This window comes from Cricetulus griseus, chromosome 4 (assembly GCF_003668045.3).
Source record: "Cricetulus griseus strain 17A/GY chromosome 4, alternate assembly CriGri-PICRH-1.0, whole genome shotgun sequence".
Classification (NCBI taxonomy): domain Eukaryota; kingdom Metazoa; phylum Chordata; class Mammalia; order Rodentia; family Cricetidae; genus Cricetulus; species Cricetulus griseus.
In genome coordinates, this window is record NC_048597.1 from 131,514,546 (window position 1) to 131,540,085 (window position 25,540).

The 25,540-nt window shown below is 36.7% G+C and overlaps 1 protein-coding gene across 1 annotated transcript in view; it reads right to left on the bottom strand.

Annotated features, from left to right (window-relative positions):
- Positions 1 to 2,544: 2,544 nt before the first annotated feature.
- Positions 2,545 to 25,540, bottom strand: part of LOC100769032 (N-acetylated-alpha-linked acidic dipeptidase 2) — a 62,936-nt gene continuing 39,940 nt past the window's right edge. Inside the window, exons 14-20 of the mRNA XM_027410878.2 lie at positions 25,358 to 25,425; positions 13,939 to 14,030; positions 12,051 to 12,141; positions 8,582 to 8,846; positions 5,547 to 5,628; positions 5,074 to 5,166; positions 2,545 to 2,734 (exon numbers count right to left, since the gene is read on the bottom strand). Coding sequence (XP_027266679.2) covers positions 2,545 to 2,734; positions 5,074 to 5,166; positions 5,547 to 5,628; positions 8,582 to 8,846; positions 12,051 to 12,141; positions 13,939 to 14,030; positions 25,358 to 25,425 — 881 coding nt within the window. The remainder of the gene's footprint in view (positions 2,735 to 5,073; positions 5,167 to 5,546; positions 5,629 to 8,581; positions 8,847 to 12,050; positions 12,142 to 13,938; positions 14,031 to 25,357; positions 25,426 to 25,540) is intronic.

A 25,540-nucleotide genomic window follows, 5' to 3' on the forward strand; every position in this document is an offset into this window, starting at 1 on the left:
ATTTCTCATTTGCCCGAAACTGATTATTTTGGAGGGGTCCTCCTTGGGTTGACCTTCAAGCCAAGAGCTTAATTTAAACTACCTTACTAACAGTTTCATATATGCTCCAAAATCATGTACTGATCACAGTGCATGCAACATAACCCCTTATTAAAGCAGTTTACTAAAAATAACAAAATAACCAATTAGGAATAATAAGTTGGAAATTTTTCTACTTACCCCAATGTCACATTGCTAATCACAGATGCTGTTTGGCAGCCGTGTTTGTCAAGAAAGCTACTAACACAAGTACTACTCAGAAATTTTTTAAAAATTGCCCTTTATCACCTTTAGAAGTGATTTAGAAATTATGTACTATGGCTTTGAGTTTAGAAATATATTTCATTCACTTGGAAGTGGGGAAAAATATGCCACAGGAATAGGGCTGGGAACAGTTCTTCACTGCCTCCTGCTTCAGTCTGATTTTAGACAACACCCAAACACAAGGATTTGAGAAGCATTGTGAGGCCGAACTGGGATCTATTAAGGTAAGATCTTAACACAGATTTAAGCCTAAGTGTTAATAGGTGTAAGCCCTCACACCAGAGGCTGCTGAAGTCACGCCCATTGCAGGTGTCTGTGCTCTGAAGAGCTGACTGACTACTTCACTGCTACAAGGAGCTGACAGAAATCTATAATCTTCATACGTAGAGAGTTTCCCAAGCTGCCCACATAACCAGACTAGGAAATTGTCTTTATCAACTACAAGGCACGGAAGAGCCCTTCTTTGTCTTGTAGGCCTGAACCCTTGTCAGAATCCCCAACCTCGTGTCTTTTATGAGGCATTGATAATTTTGCTAATAAATCTCTTACACAAAAAGACACTCTGCTTCAGTGTCCCTCTTGAACTACAAATTCTAGACATACTGGAAGTTTGGGACACACCCAAGGATGGGTGAGGCTTCCACGGGGCTAAGTAGTGCTTAAGTATCTAAACAAATAGCCACATTATATTTTGGTGGCTTCTGAAATTACATTGTGCAGAGATTCGAAGAAACTTGTGCTCTTGTTTTGCTTTCAATTTCTGTACGTGTACATAAAATCGAAAAAATTCCCCACCAATTCCCTTATCACTCCCATTCGCTCCAGAACCTATCTTCCCAACCCCTTCAACTACTTTCATGTCAGTTTTTTAAAATATACTGAATTTAATTAGGTTTTCTTGCATTCAAGTGGTTGTGGCTCTTTTTACTAGAGCATGGGCAACTTACCAGTGGCTACAATCTGAAAAGCTGGCTTCCCTCTCCTAGCCATTAACTACCGATAGTTCTTCCTTTACAGAATGGGACCTCATGAGTCCCTCCCCTATGAGTTCTGAACTCCTGTGCTTGTTCTTGTGTAGATAACCCACAACTGTGCATTCACGTGTGCAACAGTAATGTCCAGGGGGATCATTTCATAGTACTCCTTCCCATCTTCCAGCTTGTGTATTCTAGCCACATACTCTCCCTTGATGCTCCCTGAGGCTAAGGGAGGGAATTGTTCTAATTTTTCATTTTCAATTTGGTGAAGTAGTTAAACAACCAAGCTTACTTGACGTGTAAGTGTATGTGTGCCTGTATATATGCACATATTCATGCATGTGTGTGTGTAGTACTGAGGGAAAAACCTGGTTCATGAACAAATGAGCCAAGTTTACATCCTTTTTCACTGAATGAAATTTCAGTGGTGTTCACCTGCATTCCCAAGGTTCTGCCTAAAACCTTGTAATGCTGTTGAACTTTATTAAAGAAATTATAGAGTGGAGAGTTGGGGTGACTGTTTCCTCATTTGTTAGACTTACATGTTTATTCAGCAGAACTGAAGCTATCAAAGTGCCATTGGTACTTTATGTTTTCCTTGATCACTGACAAGGGATGATGCACCATTTCTGTTTCTTTACTTGACTTCTATTTTTTGTAGGATTTCCCCCTCATAATCAAATTTATTTCAGCATAATTTTCAACAAAATATAGACATTTAAGCAACACCTTCATGAGATTTGGTAAATGAACACAGCTTTGTAATGAACATTAAGCTGGAGGTATGGAAAATGCCATTTATCCCAGAGGCCTTTCCCTTAAAAAGATAGATAGTACTGTATATTAGTTTGACTTTATGGACTCATTGATGCCCAACTTTTTACTCAGCAGGATCTGCCAATAATGTTGGATGTTTAGTAGTTCTTTTGTTTTCAGCAGTATCCCACTGTGTATGTATCACAATGAATTCAATTATCTGCCCATGAACATTTGGGTTGCCAGTTTCACTTTCACTGAATATGCAAGCAAGAGTTAAAAAAAAAAAAAGCTACAGATAAATAAGGTGAAAGTACAAAACAGGACATGAAATCATGGTTTTAGAATATCCTGGCTTTGTGAGTCATCAGAGAAAAAGACATATCTTGTCTTCAGACTCTCACCAGTACCTTCAGCAGTGAGTCTACTTGAGCGAGACCTCCCTCCAACAGTTTCATGCTCAAACACTCTGCTGTACTGTTAGTGATGAAACTACTTGACAGAAACTTCATAACACATCTCTCAGTGTCCCTGCTGCTGCTTGAATCATGAAAGCTGCAATAGAAATATGTTTCTTCACTTCTGCCCAGGCCAAGTGAGGGTCTGCTCTATTTTCAATATCAAACATGGCATCATAAATCCCAGGGAAAGATTCTCCAGCATATTTGTTGTGGCTACTTGGAGCAAAGATGATATGCCTAAACAAAAAAATTACCTATTTTTAAAACAAATGAAAAATTGCAGATGTCATGGCTACATTTTATCTAAGAAGTTGTTAGGCAAAGTATAAGCCTGAAATATACAGCCATTCTATAAAATTGCTACAATAATACAGTTGCATTATTCTAGAACACTGCAGCAAACTGAAACAGCAATATGAACTACTTTAGTGTTCAAATGTCTAAATATTCAATTAATAGTTCAAATGTATTTTTTAAAGATAGTGGGTTTGGAGGACATTTTGCTATATTCTCATCAAGTTTTAAAATGTGTTATCTTTTTTTGCTCTAAATCCCAGGGCCTGATTATACAGATGTTACAATTTATAAATGTTCAAATATAGCACAAGGACATCTTAAGAAAGTGTATTTCATAATGGATGAGAGAAGCTCATCTAACAAGTCTCAATAATAAGTCATTAAAACTATAAACAAAAGCCAAACAATATATTATATAGGGGATTAAAGTGCTAAAACTTTCTATGCTGACATCAAGAGATGGATTCTTGAAAAAAAGTTGCAAAATAACATATGGCTCTATTTATATAAATATAAATGCTTCTGTATCTAAAGACCCATGTATATGTATATATAAATATACATATTTACATACAAATACAGTACATTAATATTGTAAGCAGACTTCCCCATAAATGTGTGTATACATGTAAACATGCATATAAAGTAGACATATATATATATATATACATACATACATACATACATACATACTCGTTACTTAAGTGTGTTAACACTTCACACAATGGTGAGTTTACCTGAGATTAGCAGAACTAGACGTGCAATTGAGGAGGGAACTAATGAAATAGAACTGTCTCTAGACTACATGCTTCGGAGTCTGAACACTTTAAAAAGTACAAATGTTTTCATTATACAAAGTAGTTCTAAAGGATCAATAGGCTAATAACTTTCAAGAAAAGGCTAAAATTGTGGATATTTCTTCCTTGTTATATGCACACATATATATTCATAACTGATATCTCCAATTTGTTTCTATGAATAAACAAACATTCATAAATATAGCTCACATTCCAGAGTGCCTTCCTCTTTGAGCTTAATCTTCAGATGCCTTAAACCTACATGCCTCAGTGGTAAACAGCTAAAATCTCTATTTGTAACTGAGAAAGCCAAGGTTTAGAGAAATAAATTCCCAGTGGAAGATCTGTGCTCTAAAAGCTCTGTTCGTGTCACTTGAATGTTAGTCCTAATCACTAACATTTAGAAATGCGATAGCTTTGTAAAGTAGCATTTATTATGCTAATTTTAGACAGGCAAATCCTAGTGACATGCTAACATCACAGAGAACTGAAATGTACTCAGTCCTACATCTGCATGAACATGAATGAAGATTTGTCTGACTTTTAATGCTGGGACCATCTTAATTTCCATCAAGGAACCATTTAAAATAGTTTTTAAATTTATTTACATTGTCATGTGCATAAATGCTTTGCCTAGGTGTGTGTATGTGTGCCACACTCATGCCTGCCGTCCTCAGAGTTCAGAAGAGATTGACAGATCTCCTGGAGATACAGATGGTTGGAGCCACCATGCAGGTGCTGAGAATCAAACCTGAACTTTCTTCAAGAGCAACAAGTGATTAATTAAGTGCCCTTAATCACTAAGCCATCCAGAAGGAGGCCTTTTTTAAAGGACCTTGAGAAAATGGACTTTGGGGTCTGATAGCTCTAAGATACTAAAAGAAAATATGACATAGATACTAAACAAAAAATAACCTGAAACAAAGCAATATTTCAAGGGACATGGCAGCTATCTTAACAATTTATTGTATGTATGACACTAAATTTAATAAATGTAGTAAGCTACCCTTACTTTACTTGGAAAGAAACATCAGGTCAGATGAGAACATTACAGGATAAAAGATTTGAGATCATTATGAAGGAAACTTTAAATAAAATAGAATGCTTTCTTCATGGAGCAGTTATCTCTCCATCACTGAGTCTGAAACAGACTGAATACTTACCTGAGAGCATGCAGGAAGGACTCATTAGACTTTGACTGCATTTGTTCTAAGATCCTTTATGAACTCTATGGCTGGAATTGTTTGGCACACCATAAAGAACTAATTGATATGAAATGTGTTCTTCTGATACTACACATTATACAATTACTGGGTACATAATCTTATTCATGTTACATTTAGCATTTATATTACATTTAATATATTAGGATGTTGTCATCTTCCACTCCTGTGATGGCATTAGTTTAAATAATCTTTGATATACTTCTTCAAGTCTAGTGAAGTGTTTGGTGCCCTCTATGGAGCACCCATCTCTCCTTACCTGTAGAACTGCCTCCCAGGTAAACCGAGGGGATCTATGAATGCTCTTTCCAAAAGCATCAGTTGGTCATTCATAATTCTCACTGCAATAGGACTTGAAGAATAAGAAACACATCATTAAAATCCCTCCTAGTAGACACACAATTAAACTAGTAGTAATACAGATAATACATGGAAAGATAAATAAAATATTCAATAGACCATTAACAGAAATACTGTTAACACAGTAATACGTTAAACAGCAAGCAGCATACAACTGTAGAGTCATCTTACTAGCATTTATAATAGACATAGAATGCTACTGAGAAGTGGTTTGCTTTATTTTTCAAGGCCACAAGCTTCTGCTTTCTAAGAAGCTTGCAATTGTTGATGCTGCTGTCGTGCAGACCACGGCTTAAGACCAATGACTTGGCATTCTACACATGGGCAGGGGACGACCGTCCACCCTTCTGAGAGTAGGCACCTGAAACTTACTTGGTAAGATCAACTTGTGTGAGTCTTCTATGAAAGTCTGAAGCAGCCTTTGAAAAGTTTGTCACAGCAGAAAATAAGGAATCTTTTTTAAAAAATGGAAGAATAAAATAATTTAGTTAGTGGTTCACATTTCAGAGGTTCACAATACTGTACTCTCCCTAATAGGACCAAACAAGTAGGAAAACCATTATTCTAGGGACCCTTCTTGTGGATTCATGAAAAGTATTGGGGAAAAAAGATGGGAATTTGAAATGTAGTCAAATTGTGTTTTCTAAGCGTCTGTGTGTGTCCGTGTGTCCGTGTGTGTGTGTGTGTGTGTGTGTGTGTGTGTGTGTGTGTGTGTGTGTGTGCACATGTGTCCTGGTATCCATGGAGGTCAAAAGAGGGGGTAAGATCTCTTGGAACTGTAATTACAGGTATTTAATACCCACACATTACAGAGATTTATATCCCATATGACATGAGTCTTGAGATCTGAACTCCTGTCCTCATGACAGACCAGAAAGTGCTTTTAACCACTGAATCATCTCTTCAGCACTCCCGTAAATTGGTTCTTAAGAGGATTATCTCCATAAGTACAGGAATAATAATCCCTCAATCAATTGTGTACCCAAACCCCAGCATTCATTTATTGAATATATTTATTAAACAATTATGATATATTAGATACTGGATATATGTATAAATATGGTATTATCTTTGTAGTTATTACAGGATTAAAATAATACTATTCTTGTTTTCAAATAATGGCATATTAACAACTTTTTCAAAGGTGACTTGTGACAAATTAATGTATCTAGACTGAGATATATTATCAGTATCAGATTTGGTTTGGTTGGACTTTATTTCATGTTTTTAAAAATATAACTAAATTCTCAGCACATATTTTTTGTTACAACAACCTATTTCCCATGTTTTGTGTGTTCTAAGCAGGACTCGACATACATGTTTGATTTACTGCTTTCATTTGTGTCTGTTTTGCAGATCAAATGCCTGTAGCTCAGATCACATGACTGTACTGCATCAGCTGTCAAGGAGGTGGGACCTTCAATATAAATACATTTAGTATTTTCAAAAAAGTCCTTTTAGACCTCAACTTTTCCATGTTCAAAAACATGTTCAAAGCAAGTAATCTAATAACAAGTATGATGGAAGCAAAGGGAAGAGTATGTTGAAGAAGGAAATTTAAATTTCAAGTATAATACAGAAATCAAGATGAAAACTGTAATATGTCACTAGGATTCAGTGACACTGGTCAGTGATAACATCAGAAAGAACATTTCTAGTCAGTAGTAGTGATACAGGAGCACAGTCAATTGTTTAGTGGAAAATAAAGAACTGGGAGTACAGATGATGAATCATATCACTAGCTGATTCATTCATTCATCCAATCGCTCATCACACCCACATTCTTCATTAACACATCCTCTGAATTGCTTCATGGCAATAACAGGAAATTTCAAGTGAAGAAGGTGGAGCACAGCAGAGACAAATGCTACTGTTAAGATGGAAGAGAGATGAGGATATGCCATCTGATGGACATTCACCAATAGAGACACAGATGTTAAAAACAGAAGAAAATGGCATTTACAGAGAAGACTGGTCCATGAGCATGTAGGCAGAGGGAGAAATTAACTTGCTTAAAGAAGGCCCTGCCACTAAGCTTATGTAACTTCTCTCCTGACTAGATCTCAACCTATACAAATGTAGAAGAGGCATTTCACCAAAAGTCATTCAAGATGTTTTAAAACGCCCCTTGGGCTGCATAGCTGCACAACTGTTAGCATCTGTCTTGAGTGGGGCCTCATCTTCTTCTCTAGTTTCATCTCTTGATTGCCCTCATCATGCAGAGATACTTTCTTTTATTTGTTGTTTTATTTTTTCAGGTGATCTTGCTATGCAGCCTATGCCGGCCTAACACTTGTGCTCCTCATGCTTCAACCTTCTAAATGCTGGGGTTATGGGTATAGACCAGCACACCTACCTGGCTCTTCTTTATTTCATTTTATGTCCAGATTGAAACACCTACATGTGGGCTAGCAAGATGGGTCAGTGGGCAAAGGCACTTGATGCCATGCTTCATTCAATGCCTGAGAGCCACATAGTAAAACGAGAGAAACAACTCTCACAAATTATATTCTGACCTCCACATTTACATGGAAGCACAGAACATCTCCCCTCACAAACAATTACAGATGCAATTTTTAATTTAAAATAAATAATATACCTGCTATTCTTCATAACTTCATAAAGATTATTAATCCTTATGTAATAAAATAACATTCAAATGTCACCAATGACCAACTCCTTCCCTATTTTCTATGTTCTTAGTTATTCTTTTTGCCCCTCTAATAACTTGTCATCTGTATTTGCCTTCCTCTTTCTCACATTAAGATTCTAGATCTTTGATAGAAAACATTAATGAATATCACTTTAATATTAATAATTTATTTGGTACACAGTAGACATTCAATACAAATTTGATTACTTTGGTATATAGGAAGAATATATATCTGGAAGTTAGGAATGAAAATATTTACAATTAGTGACAGCAGACAACATTCACTGAGCACCAAGTGCCAATCACTACTGATCTACATATTCCCTAATAATCTCCCCAATAGGGAAGTGTGGTTTATTGGATCATGGCTTAAGAAATTGCCAATACAAAAGTTAAGATGTGTTCTAAAGGTCACAGATACTGTCTATATCTATGCAAAATATCCTTCATGTACACAAATACTGATGAATATATTCAGCAATAATAGTGTTAGAATTTGTGACTATAATTTTTAATATTTGGAGAATATTAGTAACAGTTTTAACATGGGAAAATATTTACCCAGTTTAATGTTGGTAGTACTATTTCATAAGTAATGGATTGATCATAGAAATTTCAGATTAAATAAGACCCCTTAGTCAGTATTTATTTAAAGTCATTATTAGGAAGAATTAGTAAATGAGTGGTGATTTCTTCTAGAATGCACTGACCAAGAGATAAGAAAGTTTACATTAAAGTCTATAAAATATCTTACCAAATGACACTCCATGGCTTCTCAGTTGCTGTTCATGTTTCTTAGATAAATTGAAGATACTTGCTGCATAGGTTTTCAAGGCTTTTGCATAGTCTTGAATGTTGAAAGGAATGATAACAGAGTCTGCAAGCTCATACACCAATGCTCCTCGTAACTGAGCCACAGAAAGCTGTTTTTTAAATGTGGGGTCATAAAAGTTCTCTACTAATTCAAATGTCTCATAGATGGTATGGTATACAGGATAGCTACTGTATTTATCTGTTTTCTAAAATGGAGAAGGAGTTGAAAATAAGCATTACATGTTCAATTTATAATATTTTAATCATAGAGATGATTAAGGAAAAATACATGACAGCCCTGATTTCATCAAGTAAGCAAATAAATTTAAAATATAATTAAAACACTACAGCCAAAATGCTCACTGATTTAAATTTTTATATTGCTGTCTTCATTTTATGATTCTTGTAACCTCCATTCAATCTTTTGATTCTGATAACTAAAGAAATACATATTCAAATCAGCACAATTCAAAATTATGAACTGATCAAGTGTATGAAAAGTTCTAGGTAGCTTAGTGGCTACAGACCTGAATGGTAATGCATTCTTTCTCTAACCAAGAAGTGTTCAGCCAAGGGCTATGAACCTTCGATAATATTCTGTCAGTATCTTTAATGAACATGTGCCACAGGTTACTACCATGTAGAAGGAGTTTGAGATCTTTGGTCTTTTATGTTTACCATGTGCTATCTTCTCATAGGACTATTGTGCTTACTACTTTGGATCACTAAAAGCAATCCGGTATCAAACCCCCATTCTTCCAATTGTGTTTCTACTGTACCGTGTTCTTGAATATTAGACAACTTTCTTTAAAGTGGTGACAGAGTGTAACAGCAAATAGTGATAAAGAGCTGAGTCACACTTTTCATGTGCAGTTGACGAGTGAACCACACAGGAGTTAGGAAGAACCAATTTAATATCCATATCATTGAAGGCACATGTATCAACTAAACTACTAATAATATAAACAACACATATATTTGTATGCTTTGTATATTCTATATGGTGAAAATATGTGAGACCCATAAAAGATTACTTTTTTTCTACAGTATGCAACTTACTGGAGAGGTAAAGAACTCAAGCACAGATGTTTGGTGTCACATGGCATTTTAAATATATATTCAAAAGAATCACACCACAACACCACAGGGCAGAGTTGTAGAATTGTTTTAGTAGTCTATTGTGCTCTATAGTCAATTTTACATAGCTATATCTTAATGTAATATCTTTACATTTTCTTACATTTCATTTTATTATAAATGGTACCATGTATAATTTTATACATACCTGAAAAATTAAATTTTTGTATTATTTTTATATATTTCATAGCAGTAAAAGGTGAAAACAGACTCATCTGCATATATTTTATGTAGGAGATATCTAGCTCTTAAAGTTTTTTTAATATTTCTAGAGTATGTGCTTTGTACTCTTTTTCAAACTGTAGAAAAATCTCAAAAATAATTACATCTAAATGGACCCATACCATTTAAACCCATGTTGTTTGATGGTCAGCTGTAATTTAAAAAATGAGTATTGACATACAGTATACAATGCTCATTCATCTAATTTGCAATATTCTGGAGCTACCTTTGGTCCTTTATCATTGACTGTTTTCGGTATAGTCAAATTGACAACCTATATGCATTATGTACAAGGAAGATGTTGTTGTATTATACTTTGAGTTTGAAATTAATTAAAAGATTCAAAGAACTGAAGTCTACTAATATTTGGTATGTGAAATGACCTAAGTCATGCTCAACATAACACAGCACATATTCACTCTGTATAAGTACTTGCAAGTCATCAGAATGTTTTAATGACATGATACAAACTAGCCGGTACAGAATAGAAAATAAGAAACTTGTTGATTTGCTACTGTGTGAGTGAAACTGAATATTATCAAGACAAATACCACATTTGTCTAGATAACTTACTTATTTGGATCACAAAAGTAGAACTGTTGCAGAATATTTAATTATGTAAAGATGAGTTCCGTTTGTTTCATCTTACCTGCCTAAGGCACCAGATTGGTCTAACAAAAGCTGAATGGACAATAAAAAATAAGAAAATAGGAAGAAATTAAAAATTGAGAGAAACTTCCTCTGTTTTCTACACACAGACCTTGCCTCTGATTGACAGGAATAGGAATATGTGAAAGGGTAACTGATGACACACAACCCTAGCCCAGCATGCCCCTCCACAAAAAATTTCCTGTAAGACAAAAACTTACAGGTTCTACACAACTAGACTACAAAATAAAATTTTATTTATTTATTTATTTATTTTTTAATTTAATTTGAGTGAGACTCTAGCCCAGGCTGATCTTGAACTCTCTATGTGGCCAAGGAAGACCTTGAATTTCTGTTGCCCTTAGTTTGACTCCAAAACCGGGGTTACAGTGAAGTACTACCATATGACATTTTAGGAAAAGGCATCCTAGGCAAGCACTCTACCAACTGGGCTACATCGAGAACAAAATTAGATTTTTTCAAAAAACAATTCTGTTTTGAGAAAAGGATGCTATTGGCTAATATGTATAACCAACTATGCATCCAGCATTTCTACATGAACTACCATTTTAATGAAAAACCTTGGTGGTGATGCATTCACAGAAGAGCCCCATTCCTTCATGGTGTATTTACAAATGAGCAGGAACATGCAGTCTGTCTGTATCCCTGAACTCTTCTTGGGTCTCATGCCAACCCACTGCCTAATGCCATACAACTCAATTATAGTTCATGTTGATGAAACATTGCTATGGTTTCGACCTGGAAAAACCCCCGTATATAAAGACTGGTAAGATCAAGCTTATATTCCCAGTGTGGCACTCTTAAAGGTAATAGAACAATTTTAGGAAGTGTTACAGGAAAATGGATGGATCTTGAGCTCAACATATTAAGCAAAATAAATCATACAGAGAATAATAAATATGTTTTCTCTATAGAATTACATATCTAAATTTAAAACAAAAGACATGAGAGTAGATGGAGGACTATTTGAAAAATGACAAAAACTACAGGAGGAAGTATGAAAGTCTGCAGAAAGTACAAGGGGAAGATAAGCATCATTAAAGTTCATTATATACATAGATGAAAATGTCATAATGAAATGCACCATTTCATAACTAAAAACAAATGCACCCAGAAAGAGGTATTGGGAAATTCCATTGAAGAGGAAGTGGCAACACAAGCCCTTCTAATCTCTCTTTGCTTCCTGGGTGCTCTAACGTAAGCAGCTTTCCTCACTACATCCTCCCACCATGATGTGCTGACTCACCACAACCCCACAAGAATTGGGACAATATTACAGGCTGAGACCTTTGAAACCACGAATCCAAATAATCTGGGTATCTTGTTATAGTAACAAAGAGTGAACCAATATACTTCATATAAAAAATTACTAAATGGCTTACCCTGTTCTTAGTGTAACGAGTTCTACCTGAAGCAATTCCAAGCCTTTGAAAATAAGCCTCAAAATCACTTCCAGATCCGAGCTTATTGATCCTAGATATAAAATATTAATAAATAAATATATACATTTATAAAATAATAAATAATATGAAGTCAACTAGGTGAGAAAATGGATCTTCCTCCAAAAGTAGCTAAGAGTTTGCATACCAAGTTGTTATAAGAATGAAAATAGCTAAACAATCTTCAATCTATTCTACCACTTGCTGGAATATTAATGTGACAAGCAACATTGAATATGACCCCAGTTTGTCAGTACTACAGAAAACTACTACCTAATGTTTTTAATGAAAAGAAATATTTGAATCACTTAATGTGCCATTTTCATAGGCCACCTCAAGCTGATTATAGGAAGAGCCTGCTTTTTTTGCTGAATAAACATATGAAAATTTATAATGGAAAAACACATTTAAAGTTTGCAAGACTAATCTGGAGTCCAGCAAGATGGCTTAGAGGATAATGACTCTTGCCAACAAGCCTGACAAACTGAGTTTGATCTTGGGACCCACATGAAAAAAGAAGAGCATATGAATGAGCACACACACACACATGCACACACAACACACACACACACACACACACACACACACACACACACACACACACACACACACACGAGTTGACATAAGCAGCATCCTTATTCAGGGTATAGCCCAACACAAACTAAATCCACATTCCCAGATCTCATCACAAAAATACAATTAAAATTACACAATAGCAAGGCAGTAAACCCTACACACAAAATAATCCACCAGCTCTAGATAAATATCTGCCAGGGTGCAATCTAAAAGAAACATTACAAACATCATCAAAGTTTCAAAAGTTTTAAAGAGGACAAAAATAAGTAGCACAGTGAACTTTCAGAGGATAAATGTCTGACTGATGCCCCAGAAAACACAAATGTAAGGCTGATAGAAATGATGGAGACCATCCACAATTTGAAAACAGAATTCAATAAAGAGAAACATTCAAAAGGACTCAAGCTGAAATGAAGGTGGCATTGAAAAAAACCAATAGCCCCAACTAGAAAACTCAAAGGAACGCCTTACAAGATTTAATCAAGTAGAAAATAGAAAATCAGAACTCAAAGATAAAATAGATAATTTACATGAAATTATTTTTAAAAGGAACATACAAGAAATGTGAAGTACTATTTGAAGAAAAAAAAAAAAGCTAAACCTTTAAATTACGGGAATAAATGAGGCAGAACAATCCCAGGTCAAGTACATAGACAAGATCTTCATCCGAGGATGCAGAAAAACTTCTCAAACTAAGAAAAGACATAATGATATAGACAACAGAAGCACACAGAATCCCAAATATACAAGATCGAAAAGGAAATTCCCATGATAAATTGTAGTTAAAGCACTAAACATACTTAACAAAGAAAGATTATTGAAAGCTATAAGAGAAAAACCATAAGTTACATATAAAGGAAAATCCATCACAATAACAGCTGATTTCTCAGTGGAAATCTTTAAAGCTGGAATAGCTTGGGGCAATGTATTTTAAGTCCTAAAACACTGCAATGGCTAATCTAGACTGACATATCCAATAAAACTAGCCATGATAGTTGACAGAGAATAAAAAAATCTCCCATGATATAAAAAGATTACACAGATACACACACACTTAGGTACCAGCAGAATCCAGAAGAGAGTACTGGATCTCCTGGAACTGGTTATAAATGGTTGTGAGCCACATGGCGTGAGTGCTGGGAACTGAACTTTGGTCCTCTGGTAAATTAGCTATTAGAGAATTGCATGGAGAAGCAAGGGAAATGGGGAAATCTAAATTTATCCCAGGGTAGGAAAGATGTACACATTAATTTACCTAGGACAATCTTTATTTTCAGGTGAAGGGTCTTTTGCCAGCCAGCTTTCATAAAGTGATTTACTTTCAAAACCATCATCAGGGCTGGGGATCTAGAAAAAACAAATAGTGGACATCAGGAACTGAAACAAATGTATAACCAGTATAACTCCATCAGCACACTAGTATCAACTTCCATTGCTATCTGTATGTGCATACATATGTTATGCTCAACTTACCTAAAAATATTATATTTTTAAACATATTAAAAAAAAACAAACTAGCCAAAATTCTTCATATGACTGTTGTTAGTAATGTTGCCAATTAACCATAAAAAAAGGAATTTCCTTTTGGCCCCTGACTTTGGCCCAACTTCTGCCTGCCCACTCCGGTAACTCCTGCCCCAGGGGTCTACAGGCAGGTTGACTCAGCCCCTGAGGACCAAGCTACCCAGACTCTGTTGAGATCCTTTGGCTATTCCTGCCCCCATGCATTGCAGAGTGCAGAGTGCAGAGTGCAGAGTGCAGAGTGCAGAGTGCAGAGTGCAGAGTGCTGAGGTGAGCTGTTTTGAGCCCTGACTTGGGCCCAACTTCCACCTACCCACTCTGGGAACTCCTGCCCTGGGGGCTGCAGGCAGGTCAACTTGGACTCTGAGGACCTAGCAACCCAGAGTCTGCTGACATCTCTGCCCTAGTCCTGCTCTCACCCACCTGGAGATCAAGTGCCTCAGAGCTGCCTGCACCCACCTTGAGACCCATCAGATTATCAGAGCCAATTGCACCCACCAGAAGAGAACCTTGGACCTGTACACACCAGGAAAGGAAGAGACACCACCTGCACTTACTGGAAGAATAAATGGGATGATGACAATATAAGAATACATCCAACAACAGGAAAACCAATATGACACTAAGAGAGTCTAGGGACTCTACACCAGCAAGACCTGAACATCCCAACACAGATGAGGCAGAAGAGAGCAACCTTAAAAACAACATCATGCAAATGATAGAGAACCTAAGAGAGGAAATCAGAAAGTCCTTCAGAGAAATGGAAGAAAAGACAAACCAAAAGATGCAAGAAATCAAGGAAAGCCAAGGAAATACAATTAAACAACTGAAGGAAACTGAGGGAATGCTAGAAGTGGAAAATCTGAGTAAACAATCAGGAACCACAAATGCAAGCATAACCATCAGAATACAAGAGATGGAAGACAGAATCTCAAATGCTGAAGATAAACTGGATGAAATAAATTCATCAAGCAAAGAAAATCTTAAGTCAAACAAATCCTTAACACAAAATATCCAGGAAATATGGGACACCGTGAAATGACCACACCTAAGGATAATAGGTATAGAAGGTGAAGAAACCCAACTCAAAGATGCAGAAAACATATTCAACAAAATCATAGAAGAAAACTTGCCCAACCTAAATGAAACTACAAGAAGCCTACAGAACACCAAATAGAGTGGACCAGATAAAAGTCCCCTCATCACATAATAATTAAAACACCAAACATACAGAATAAAGAAAGAATACTAAGAGCAGCAAAGGAAAAAGTCCAAGTAACACATAAAGGCAAACCTATCAGAATTACACAGGATTTCTCCATGGAAACTCTGAAAGCTAGAAGGACTGGATAGACATTCTACCAACTCTAAGAGAACATGGATACCAGCCCAGACTACTATACCTAGCAAAGCTTTCAATCACTATAAATGGAGAAAGCAAGATATTCCACAACAAGCCAGATTTAAACAATATGTAACCACTAATCCAGCCCTATATTAAGTACTGGAAGGAAATCTCCAACATAAGGAAATTAACTACACTCACAAAAACAGGAAATAGGTAATCCCATTTTATGAAAATCCAAAAGAAAAAGCAGGGTATATCCACATACAAAACCACTACCAACAACAAATCAAAAACAAACAAGACTAAGCACTCAGTGGTCCTTAAATCCCCTCGATATTAATGGTTTTAACTCACCTATAAAAAAGACATAGGCTAATAGAGTTGATATGAAGACAGAATCCATCCTTCTGCTGCATACAAGAAACACACCTCAAATTCAGAGAAAGACATTACCTCAGAGTATAGGGTTGGGATAAGATTTTCCAATCAAATGTACCCAAGAAACGAGCTGGTGTAGCTATCCTAGTATCTAACAAATTAGACTTCACACTAAAATCAATCAAAACAGATGAAGAAGGTCATTTCATATTCATCACAGGAAAAATCCATCAGAAATAAGCCTCAATTCTAAACATCTATGCCCCAAATACAAAGGCACCAACATTCGTAAAAGAAACATTATTAAAACTCAAATCACAAATAAGACCTCACACAATTACAGTGGGAGACTTCAACACCTCACTCTCACCACAGAACAGGATCACCAGACAGAAACTTAACAAAGAGACAAAGGAACTAACAGAAGTTATGACCCAATTGGGATTAACAGACATCTATAGAACATTCCATCCAACCATAAAAGAATATACCTTCTTTTCAGCATCACATGGAACCTTCTCTAATATTGAACACATACTCAGCAACATAGCAAACCTCAACAGGTACAAAAACATTGGGATAACCCCCAATGTGTCTTATCAGACCGCCATGCCTTAGTTAGAATTCAAAAAGAACACAAATTGCAGAAAACTTACAAACTCATGGAAATTGAACAACATGCAATTGCACCATTCCTGGGTCAAGGAAGTAATAAAGAAAGAAATTAAGGACTTCCTAGAATTCAATGAAAATGAAGATACAACATACCCAAACTTATGGAACACTTTGAAAGCAGTACTGAGAGGAAAGTTCATAGCTCTAACTGCTCACATGAAGAAACTAGAGAATAGTCACACCAGAGATTTGACATCACAGCTGAAAGCTCTAGAACAAACGGAAGCAAATTCACCCCAGAGGAGTAGACACCAGGAAATAATCAAACTGAGGGCAGAAATCAATAAAGTCGAAACAAAAAAACAATTCAAAGAATCAATGTAACAAAGAGTTACATTGTTTTCTTCCAGAAAACCAACCTGATAGACAAACCTTTATCCAAACTAACCAAAAAGCAGAGAGAGAACATGCAAATTAACAAAATCAGAAATGAAAAGGGGCACATAACAATGAACACTGAAGAAATCCAGACAATTTTCAGGTCATACTTTGAAACACTGTACTCCACAAAATTTGAAAATTTAAAGGAAATGGACAATTTTCTGGACATATATCACTTACCAAAATTGAATCAAGAAGAGATAAGCAACTTAAACAAACCTATAACCTCTAAGGAAATAGAAGCAGTCATCAAAAATCTCCCAAGCCCAGGACCAGATGGCTTCAGTGCAGAATTCTACCAGAAATTCAAAGAAGAGCTAATACCAATACTCCTCAAATTGTTCCTCACAATAGAAGCAGAAGGTTCATTGCCAAAATCTTTTTATGAGGCTACAATTACCTGGGAACCCAAGCCATACAAAAACACAACTAAGGAAGAGAACTACAGACCAATATCCCTCATGAATATTGATGCAAAAATACTAAATAAAATACTGGCAAACCGAATCCAAGAACATATCAGAAAAATCATCCACCATGATCAAGTAGCCTTCATCCCCGGGATGCAGGGTTGGTTCAACATTCGAAAATCTATCAATGTAATCCACCATATAAACAAACTGAAGAAGAAAAACCACATGATCATTTCACTAATGCTGAAAAAGCCTTTGACACAATCCAACACCCCTTCATGATAAAGGTTCTGGAGAGATCAGGACCAAGAATAACAGGAAAATACCTGAACATAATAAAAAACAATATACAGTAAGCCAACAGCCAATATCAAACTGAATGGAGAGAAACTCAAGGCTGTTCCTCTAAAATCAGGAACAAGACAAGGCTGTCCACTCTCTCCGTACCTCTTCAATATTGTCCTTGAAGTTCTACCTAGAGCAATAAGACAACAAAAGGAGATCAAGGGGATACAAATTGGAAAGGAAGAAGTCAAGCTTTCATTGTTTACAGATGATATGATAGTCTATATAAGTGAACTGAAAAACTCTACCAGGGAACTCCTACAGCTAATAAACACCTTCAGCAATGTGGCAGGATACAAGATTAACTAAAAAAAAAATCAGTAGCCCTATTATATATGGATGATAAATGTGCTAAAAAGAAATCAGAGAAATATCACCCTTTACAATTGCCACAAACAACATAAAATACCTTGGGGTAACACTAACCAAAAAAAGTAAAAGACCTGTATCATAAGAATTTTGAGTCTTTAAAGAAAGAAATTAAAAAAGATACCAGAAAATGGAAGGATCTCCCATGTTCTTGAATAGGTAGGATCAACATAGTAAAAATGGCAATCTTACCAAAAGCAATCTACAGATTCAACACAATCGCCATCAAAATCCCAGCACAATTATTCACAGACCTTGAGAAAACAATTCTCAACTTGATATAGAAAAACAAAAGACCCAGGATAGCTAAAACAACCCTGTACAATAACAGAACTTCCGCTGGCATCACATTCCTGATTTCAAGCTCTATTATGGAGCTATAATCCTGAAAACAACTTGGTATTGGCCCAAAAAATAGACAGGTAGACCAATGGAATAGAGTTGAAAACCCTGATATTAACCCGCACACCTACGAACACCCGATTTTTGACAAAAATGCTAAAACTATACAATGGAATAAAGAAAGCATTTTCAACAAATGGTGTTGTCATAACTGGATGCTGGCATGTTGAAGACTGCAGACAGATCCATGTCGTTCGCCATGCACAAAACTTAAGTCCAAATGGATCAAAGACCTCAACATAAACCCTGCCACACTGAACTTATTAGAAGAGAAAGGAAATACCCTTGAACAAATTGGTTCAGGAGACTGTTTCCTGAATAGCACAGACACTGAGATCAACAATTGATAAATGGGACCTCCTGAAACTGAGAAGCTTCTGTAAGGCAAAGGACATAGTCAACAAGACAAAATGACAGCCCACAGATTGGGAAAAGATATTCACCAACCCCACATCTGACAGAGGGCTGATATACAAAATTTACAAAGAACTCAAGAAGCTAGTCTCCAAAACACCAAATAATCCAATTAAAAAGTAGGGTACAGAACTAAATAGACAACTCTCAATAGAGGAATCTAAAATGGCTGAAAGACACGTAAGAAAGTGTTCAACATCCTTAGCCATCAGGGAAATGCAAATCAACTCTGAGATAACACCTCACACTTGTCAGAATGGCTAAAATCAAAAACACCAATGACAGATTTTGCTGGGGAGGATGTGGAGAAAGGGAACACTTCTCCACTGCTGGTGGGAGTGCCAAATTGTACAGTCATTTTGAAAATCAATGTGGCGACTCCTCAGGAAAATGGGAATCAGTCTATCACAAGATCCATCAATTCCACTCTTAGGCAAATACCCAAAAGAAGCACATTCATACAACAAGGACATCTGTTTAACGATGTTCATAGCAGCATTATTTGTAATAGCCAGAACCTTGAAACAACCTAGATGCCCTTAAAGGAAAGAATGGATAGACAAAATGTGGTACATTTACACAATGGAGCACTACTCAGCGGGGGAAAAAAAGGCAATGGAATCTTGAAATTCACAGGAAAATTGATGGAACTAGAAGAAACCATTCTGAATGAGGTAACCCAGTCACAAAAAGAGAAACATGGTATGTACTCACTCATATGTGGATTTTAGACATGGAGTAAAGGATTACCAGCCTACAATCTACACTGCCAGAGAAGCTAGTAAACACAGAGGACCCTAAGAGAGACATACATGGTCCCCTGGAGAAGAGGAAAGGGACAAGATCTCCTGAGCAAATTGGAAGCATGTGGGGTGAGGGTGGTGGGGGAAGGGGAGAGAGAACTAGGAGAATGAGAAGGGGAGAAGAGGAGGGGTGAGGAAGACATGGGGCAGGGAGGTTGATTTGAGGATAGAACAGAAGAGAGCAAGATAAGAGATAATGTAATAGAGGGAGACATTATAGGTTTAAAGAGAAATCAGGCACTAGGGAAATGTCTGGAGATCTACAAAGATGACACCAACTAACAATCTAAGCAACAGAGGAGAGGCTACCTTAAATGCCCTCTCCTGATAATGAGATTGATGACTAACTTATATGCCATCCATAGCCTTCATCCAGCTGCTGGTAGAAGTAGAAGCAGACACCCATAACTAATCATTGAACTGAACTGGATTCCAGTTGCAGATAAGGACGAGTGATGAGCAAAGGCGGTCACAACAGGCTGGTGAAACCCGAAGAAACAGCCGACCTGAACAAGGGATAGCTCTGATACCTCGGAAACCAGCATGGGACTGAACCTGTTCCCCTGAATTTGGTTGTCAATGAGGAGACCTTGGAAATCTATGGGACCTCTTGTAGTGGATTAGTATTTATCCCTAGAATATGAATGGACTTTGGGAGCCCATGCCACATGCAGGGATACTCCCTGAGCCTAGACACAAGGAGGTTGGCCTAGGCCCTATCCCAAAGAATAAGACAGATTTTGAAGACCCCGTATGGAATGCCTCACCTTCTCTTGTGAGCAAAAAGGGTATGGGATAGGTAGGGTGTTAGTTGGGGGGGGCAGAGGAGGAGGGGAGGGAAAGGGACCTGGTTTTGACATGTAAAATAATTTTCTTTCTAATTAAAATTTTTTTAAAGGAATTTCCTTTTTTATTGATAACATTTCAAATAAAAGTTTTAAATTGTTTCAGGTAAAGATACTGGAGAAAATGTAGCTATATTTTCTTTAATAAATTGCTTTTATCCAAGTAGATGGATCCTACTTTTGCTGGAAGTCAGTGGTAGTGAGTCAAGTTATTTATATTTTTAAAGTAACACTTAAGCAAAGCTGCGTTTTCTTAATGTGAGAAAATGGGAACCATTATACACTAATATAGTCATTATGGAAATCAGTGTGAAGTTTTCTCAAAATTAAAAATGGATCTACATTTGACTCCGCTGTATCACTTCTGCACATATACCCAAAAAAACTATTAATAGAGATGCTTGCACATTTGTGTTTGTTACTGTCCTCTTCACAATAGCTCGGAAATGGAATCAAACTAGATAGCCATCAAATGAAAAGTAGGTAATGAAAATGTGGCATGTTTATACAATGCAATTCTATTTAGCACCAGAGAAAAATGAAATTTGTAGGAAAATGGATAGAATTGGGAGTAAAAATTACTAGAGGTAATTCAGGCCCAGAAAGTCAAATACTATGTATTTTTTATTATATATGTATCATACCTTTTAATTTAACTTGGAATATCTGCAGAGATCAGGAAATTATAAAAGGAATATGGGGGTTAGGGAAGAGTCCTAAAGATGGATGGATAGTAGAATTCTTGTGATATGAAAGTGAAAGAGAATATACTAGGATGGTAAAATTTAAAGGAGAAACGTAATGCTGTAAGAAGTCATGTGGAAACCTGTTGTTCTATTAGCTAATTAAAAACTTTCAGTGAAAAAAGTTTATGGGTAGGGAGATGTCTGAACAGCTAAAGGCACTTGCCCTGATACTACCTTTTTTAGGAAAATGGGCTGAGGAATGGCTCCGTAGTTAAGAAGCACTTGCTTCTCTTGCAGAGGACCCAGGTTTCGTTCCAAAATCCCAGTTGGCCAACCTTCTATAACTTCAATGCCAGGGGATCTAATGCCCTCATCTGGCCTCTGTGGGCACTGCACACACATGGAGCACATACAGCATGCAGACAAACCACTCATACACATATAAAATAAAAATGAACCTTGAGAGAGTTTGAATGGAGATACCTTATTTAAACAAATGAATAATGCCAACCCCAGAAACTATGGATGATCAAACAACAATTGCAGAGCTGAGATGGGGAAGTTGACACAAGCTTCCATCCCTAACTAGGAAGCTATCTCCAGTTCATATCAACTTACAAAGGAAAAGTTTGTTTTCTCCACTGGTGTTTCAGAATATATATTAAACACATTTAAGGGCAGACCACATGCCCAGCAGTAAATGTCCAACACAAAATGAATTCAGTAGTGTTTTTGTAGGTTTTATCCCCTCATATTGATTTGTTCAGGCGTTCTTATTTTTGTCTTATTGGTCTTCTGCTTGTACATAACTATTTTTTGTGATTTTGTTTTTATGGGTTTTGTTTTGTGAGTGCATGTTTCATGTGTTTTTTCTTTGTTGTTAGTATTTTATTATGTTTTGTTTTGCTTTTTGCTTGTTTATTTGTCTTCTAGAAATAGAGAACAAAGTCTTATAGTTGGGGGTGGGAAGGATCCTGGAGTAGTTTGGAAAAAGAGAAAACTATGATCAGAAGATATTCCATGAAAAATAAATTTCACTTGAAAGAAAGAAAGAAAGAAAGAAAGAAAGAAAGAAAGAAAGAAAGAAAGAAAATCCAAGTGCTAAGAGAAGGATACCTCCATATGGATTTTTGGCTAGGAAAGCCCAAGACCCCCCAAACAACACAAAGTATTTGTTACACTCTTGGTGGCTGTCTTAGTCACTTTTCTATTGAGGTGATAAAGCATCATGATCAAGCCAACTGATAGAAGAAAGATTTTTACAGTTCCAGATTGTTAAAAGACCATTATGGTGGGAAAGCATGGCAGGTGGGGCAGAAGCTGGGGGTTCACATCTCGAACAGCAAGCATGAAAATGAAAAAGAGAAACCAGGGGTGGGGCTAGGCCTTAATTTCTGTAAAACCACTGGCAGTAACTGTTGTTTAGTGACATCGGAAAGGAAGGTTTATTAGGAAGGGGGAAGGGTACAGAAGCGGCATCTGAGGGGGAGAGCACCAGAAGAGAGAGCAGGAGACTGCAGCTTGCCTTTTAAGTATGAGGGGATATTACACATGTGCACAGGGAGACCTCTACATAGCAGCAGCAGCTGACGACATATTCTGTAACGACGTACTGGCCAGTGTAAATGCCTGAGTACTAACAAGCACATGCACACAGCAAGTGCTCTTACTCACTGCAGTTGAGGCCAGCATAAATGCCTGAATGCTAACAGTAACATACTTTTTCAGAAAAGCCATACCCCCTAAGCCCCCAAACAGTGCCATCAACTGGGAACCAAGTATTCAAATGTTTGAAACTATGAGGAACATTTCTTATTCAAACTAACATGGCTGTACACCAGAAATAAATGGGAAGGCCCCATTGCTGACAACACCACACATCTTGGTAGCAGGACATAAAGAAATCAAGCTAGACCTGAACTGGAAGCATCCTCCCTGATGCCTAGTGTACTTAGTGCTAGAAATTGCTGTGTAAGGTGCTAGAGAAATAAAGTCATCCATAGTCTTATGTAGCTGTTAACCCTGAAAGGTTCAACATTAACCCACTGGACAAGATTTACACAATAGTGCAATAGTGGTATGACTGTTATGGGGTTAACCAACAGCTCTCTGATTGAATTTGAGGCCTACTCCACAGTCTGAATATATATATATATATATATATATATATATATATATATATATATATATATATCCAAAACCCATGATTTCTTTTACTAATTTGACATAGTGTCAAATTACTTTCTAAATATTTATGTTTATGCCCATAGACAAATGCTTCTCTAAATCTTGGTCACAGAAGCTTCTCTCTAGGAAATGACAGTAAATACAAAGATTCATTGTTCGTCAAAGGTCTGAGGATATGTGACTGTTGAGTGCTGATCCCTAAACAGGATATTCGGACCCACACTCCAGAACTCAGGGAATATTGTGGAACATATCAAAGAATGAATATAAGAGCTGATTATAAAAAGAAGTTATTTGTGCTGGCTAATTTTTTACCCTCTGCCATCATCTTGATTATTTGACTTATTATGTGTGGTTTGAACAAGAATGCCTACCTTAGGCTCATATATTTGAATGCTTGGTCTCCAGTTGGTGGCACTGTTTAAGAAGGATTAGGAGGTATGGCTTTGTTGGAGGAGGTGTGTCACTGGGGGTGGGCGTTAAGGTTTCAAATGGCTGTGCCATTCCTAGTTATCTCTCTGTGCCTTGTGCTTGCAGATAAGGATGTGGTCTCTCAGTTTCTGCTACAATACCGTGCCTGCCTGCCTGCTGCCATGCTACCCACCATGGCGGTCACAGACTCACCCTCTGAAACTGCAAGCTCCCAGTAAACTCTTTATTCTATAAGTTTCTTTGGTCATGGTATCTCTTCAAGGCAAAAGAAAAGTAACTAAGGCATGGAAGATGGAAGAAATTACAACGATTTGTTTATAGGAAGGTGAATGAGCCATGTTAGTCCCCAAGGTCTTTGTATGAACATAGATAATAGGTATGTGACTTTGGACAAGATGCACAAATGAAAATTTCTACTTATTGGCTCCAAAGTTTTTATCACCCCTGACATTAAAGACAGAAGCCATTTTTCAAATACAGTATAGATCATAAAATTGTACTCTTGAGTATTGTCCCTTAAAGGTTCTCTTTACAGTGGCTTTTAGGAAAGGAACTATTGTAAGGGGTTCCAATGAAAGAACAGGAAATAAGTTTACTCAAGACGGCAAGAAGGAAAATATAGCAAGTACCTTTTCTTGAAAAAAAAAACTGTTTTTAAAGACAGGCAGTAGGGCAAGATTACAGAGATTAGGAAATAGAACCTGAATTAGAGTGACACTCACCTCTTACTTTTCACCAATGCTGACCTTAAAGCAACAAATACTTCTACACATAAATTCTTTTGTTTTGAAGATTCATTTTATTTTTATTGATGTGATTTTTGTTGTTGTTGGTGGTGGTGGTGATGGTGGTGGTGGTGGTGGCGGTGTGTTTGTGTATTCCCATGAACCTTGAGCTGGAATTCCAGGCAGTTGTAAGACACTTAATATGGGTGCTGGGAACCAAACTCAGGTCCTTTGGAAGATCAGCTAGTGCTCTTTACTACTAATCTGCCTCTCCAGAACCTCTATAAGTAAATGCTATACTGGAGGACTACTCAAATGAAGTGTACAGGTATTGGGAGTATATTACTTGATTTTACTTTGAGATTCACTGTGCTTTGGTTCTCAAGAGTTAATAGAATTAGTTTAATGATTATAGTATTTCTGTGTGGTCCCCAGTTGCAGACTTCCTCCCCTTTTGCTGTTTGACTACTGTCCATTCTACAGTAGACAAACAATGAACTGTCTAGTGACAAAGACCAATGATTTCTGCATTGCCAGATGTCTGAATTCCTTGGCTTATTTTTAATACTTTATTTCTTAGCATCCTCACAATTATGTCATGTAGTAAACTGTGTATTATAAAATTTGCTTTAGTTGCTACTTATTTGAATCAGCAATATTCTGATAGCAATTTAAAAATAAATGTAGCTCATTAGACCAGAAATGTTTATACATTCATCATAAAAGAGTAAGCCAGGTGTCCTCATTTACCTCTCTCGCCACTTTATACACCAACTGGTAAAGAAGAGGAGTGCAGTCAACTCGTAGAGTGTAATTGCCTGAAGAACAAACCAAACACAAAAGTCTTATTTCATAATACCATTTATGTTTAAGGAAATCCATTTATGTTTAATTGTAACTCTCTATTTCAAAAATAATACAACAGTCTTTAAT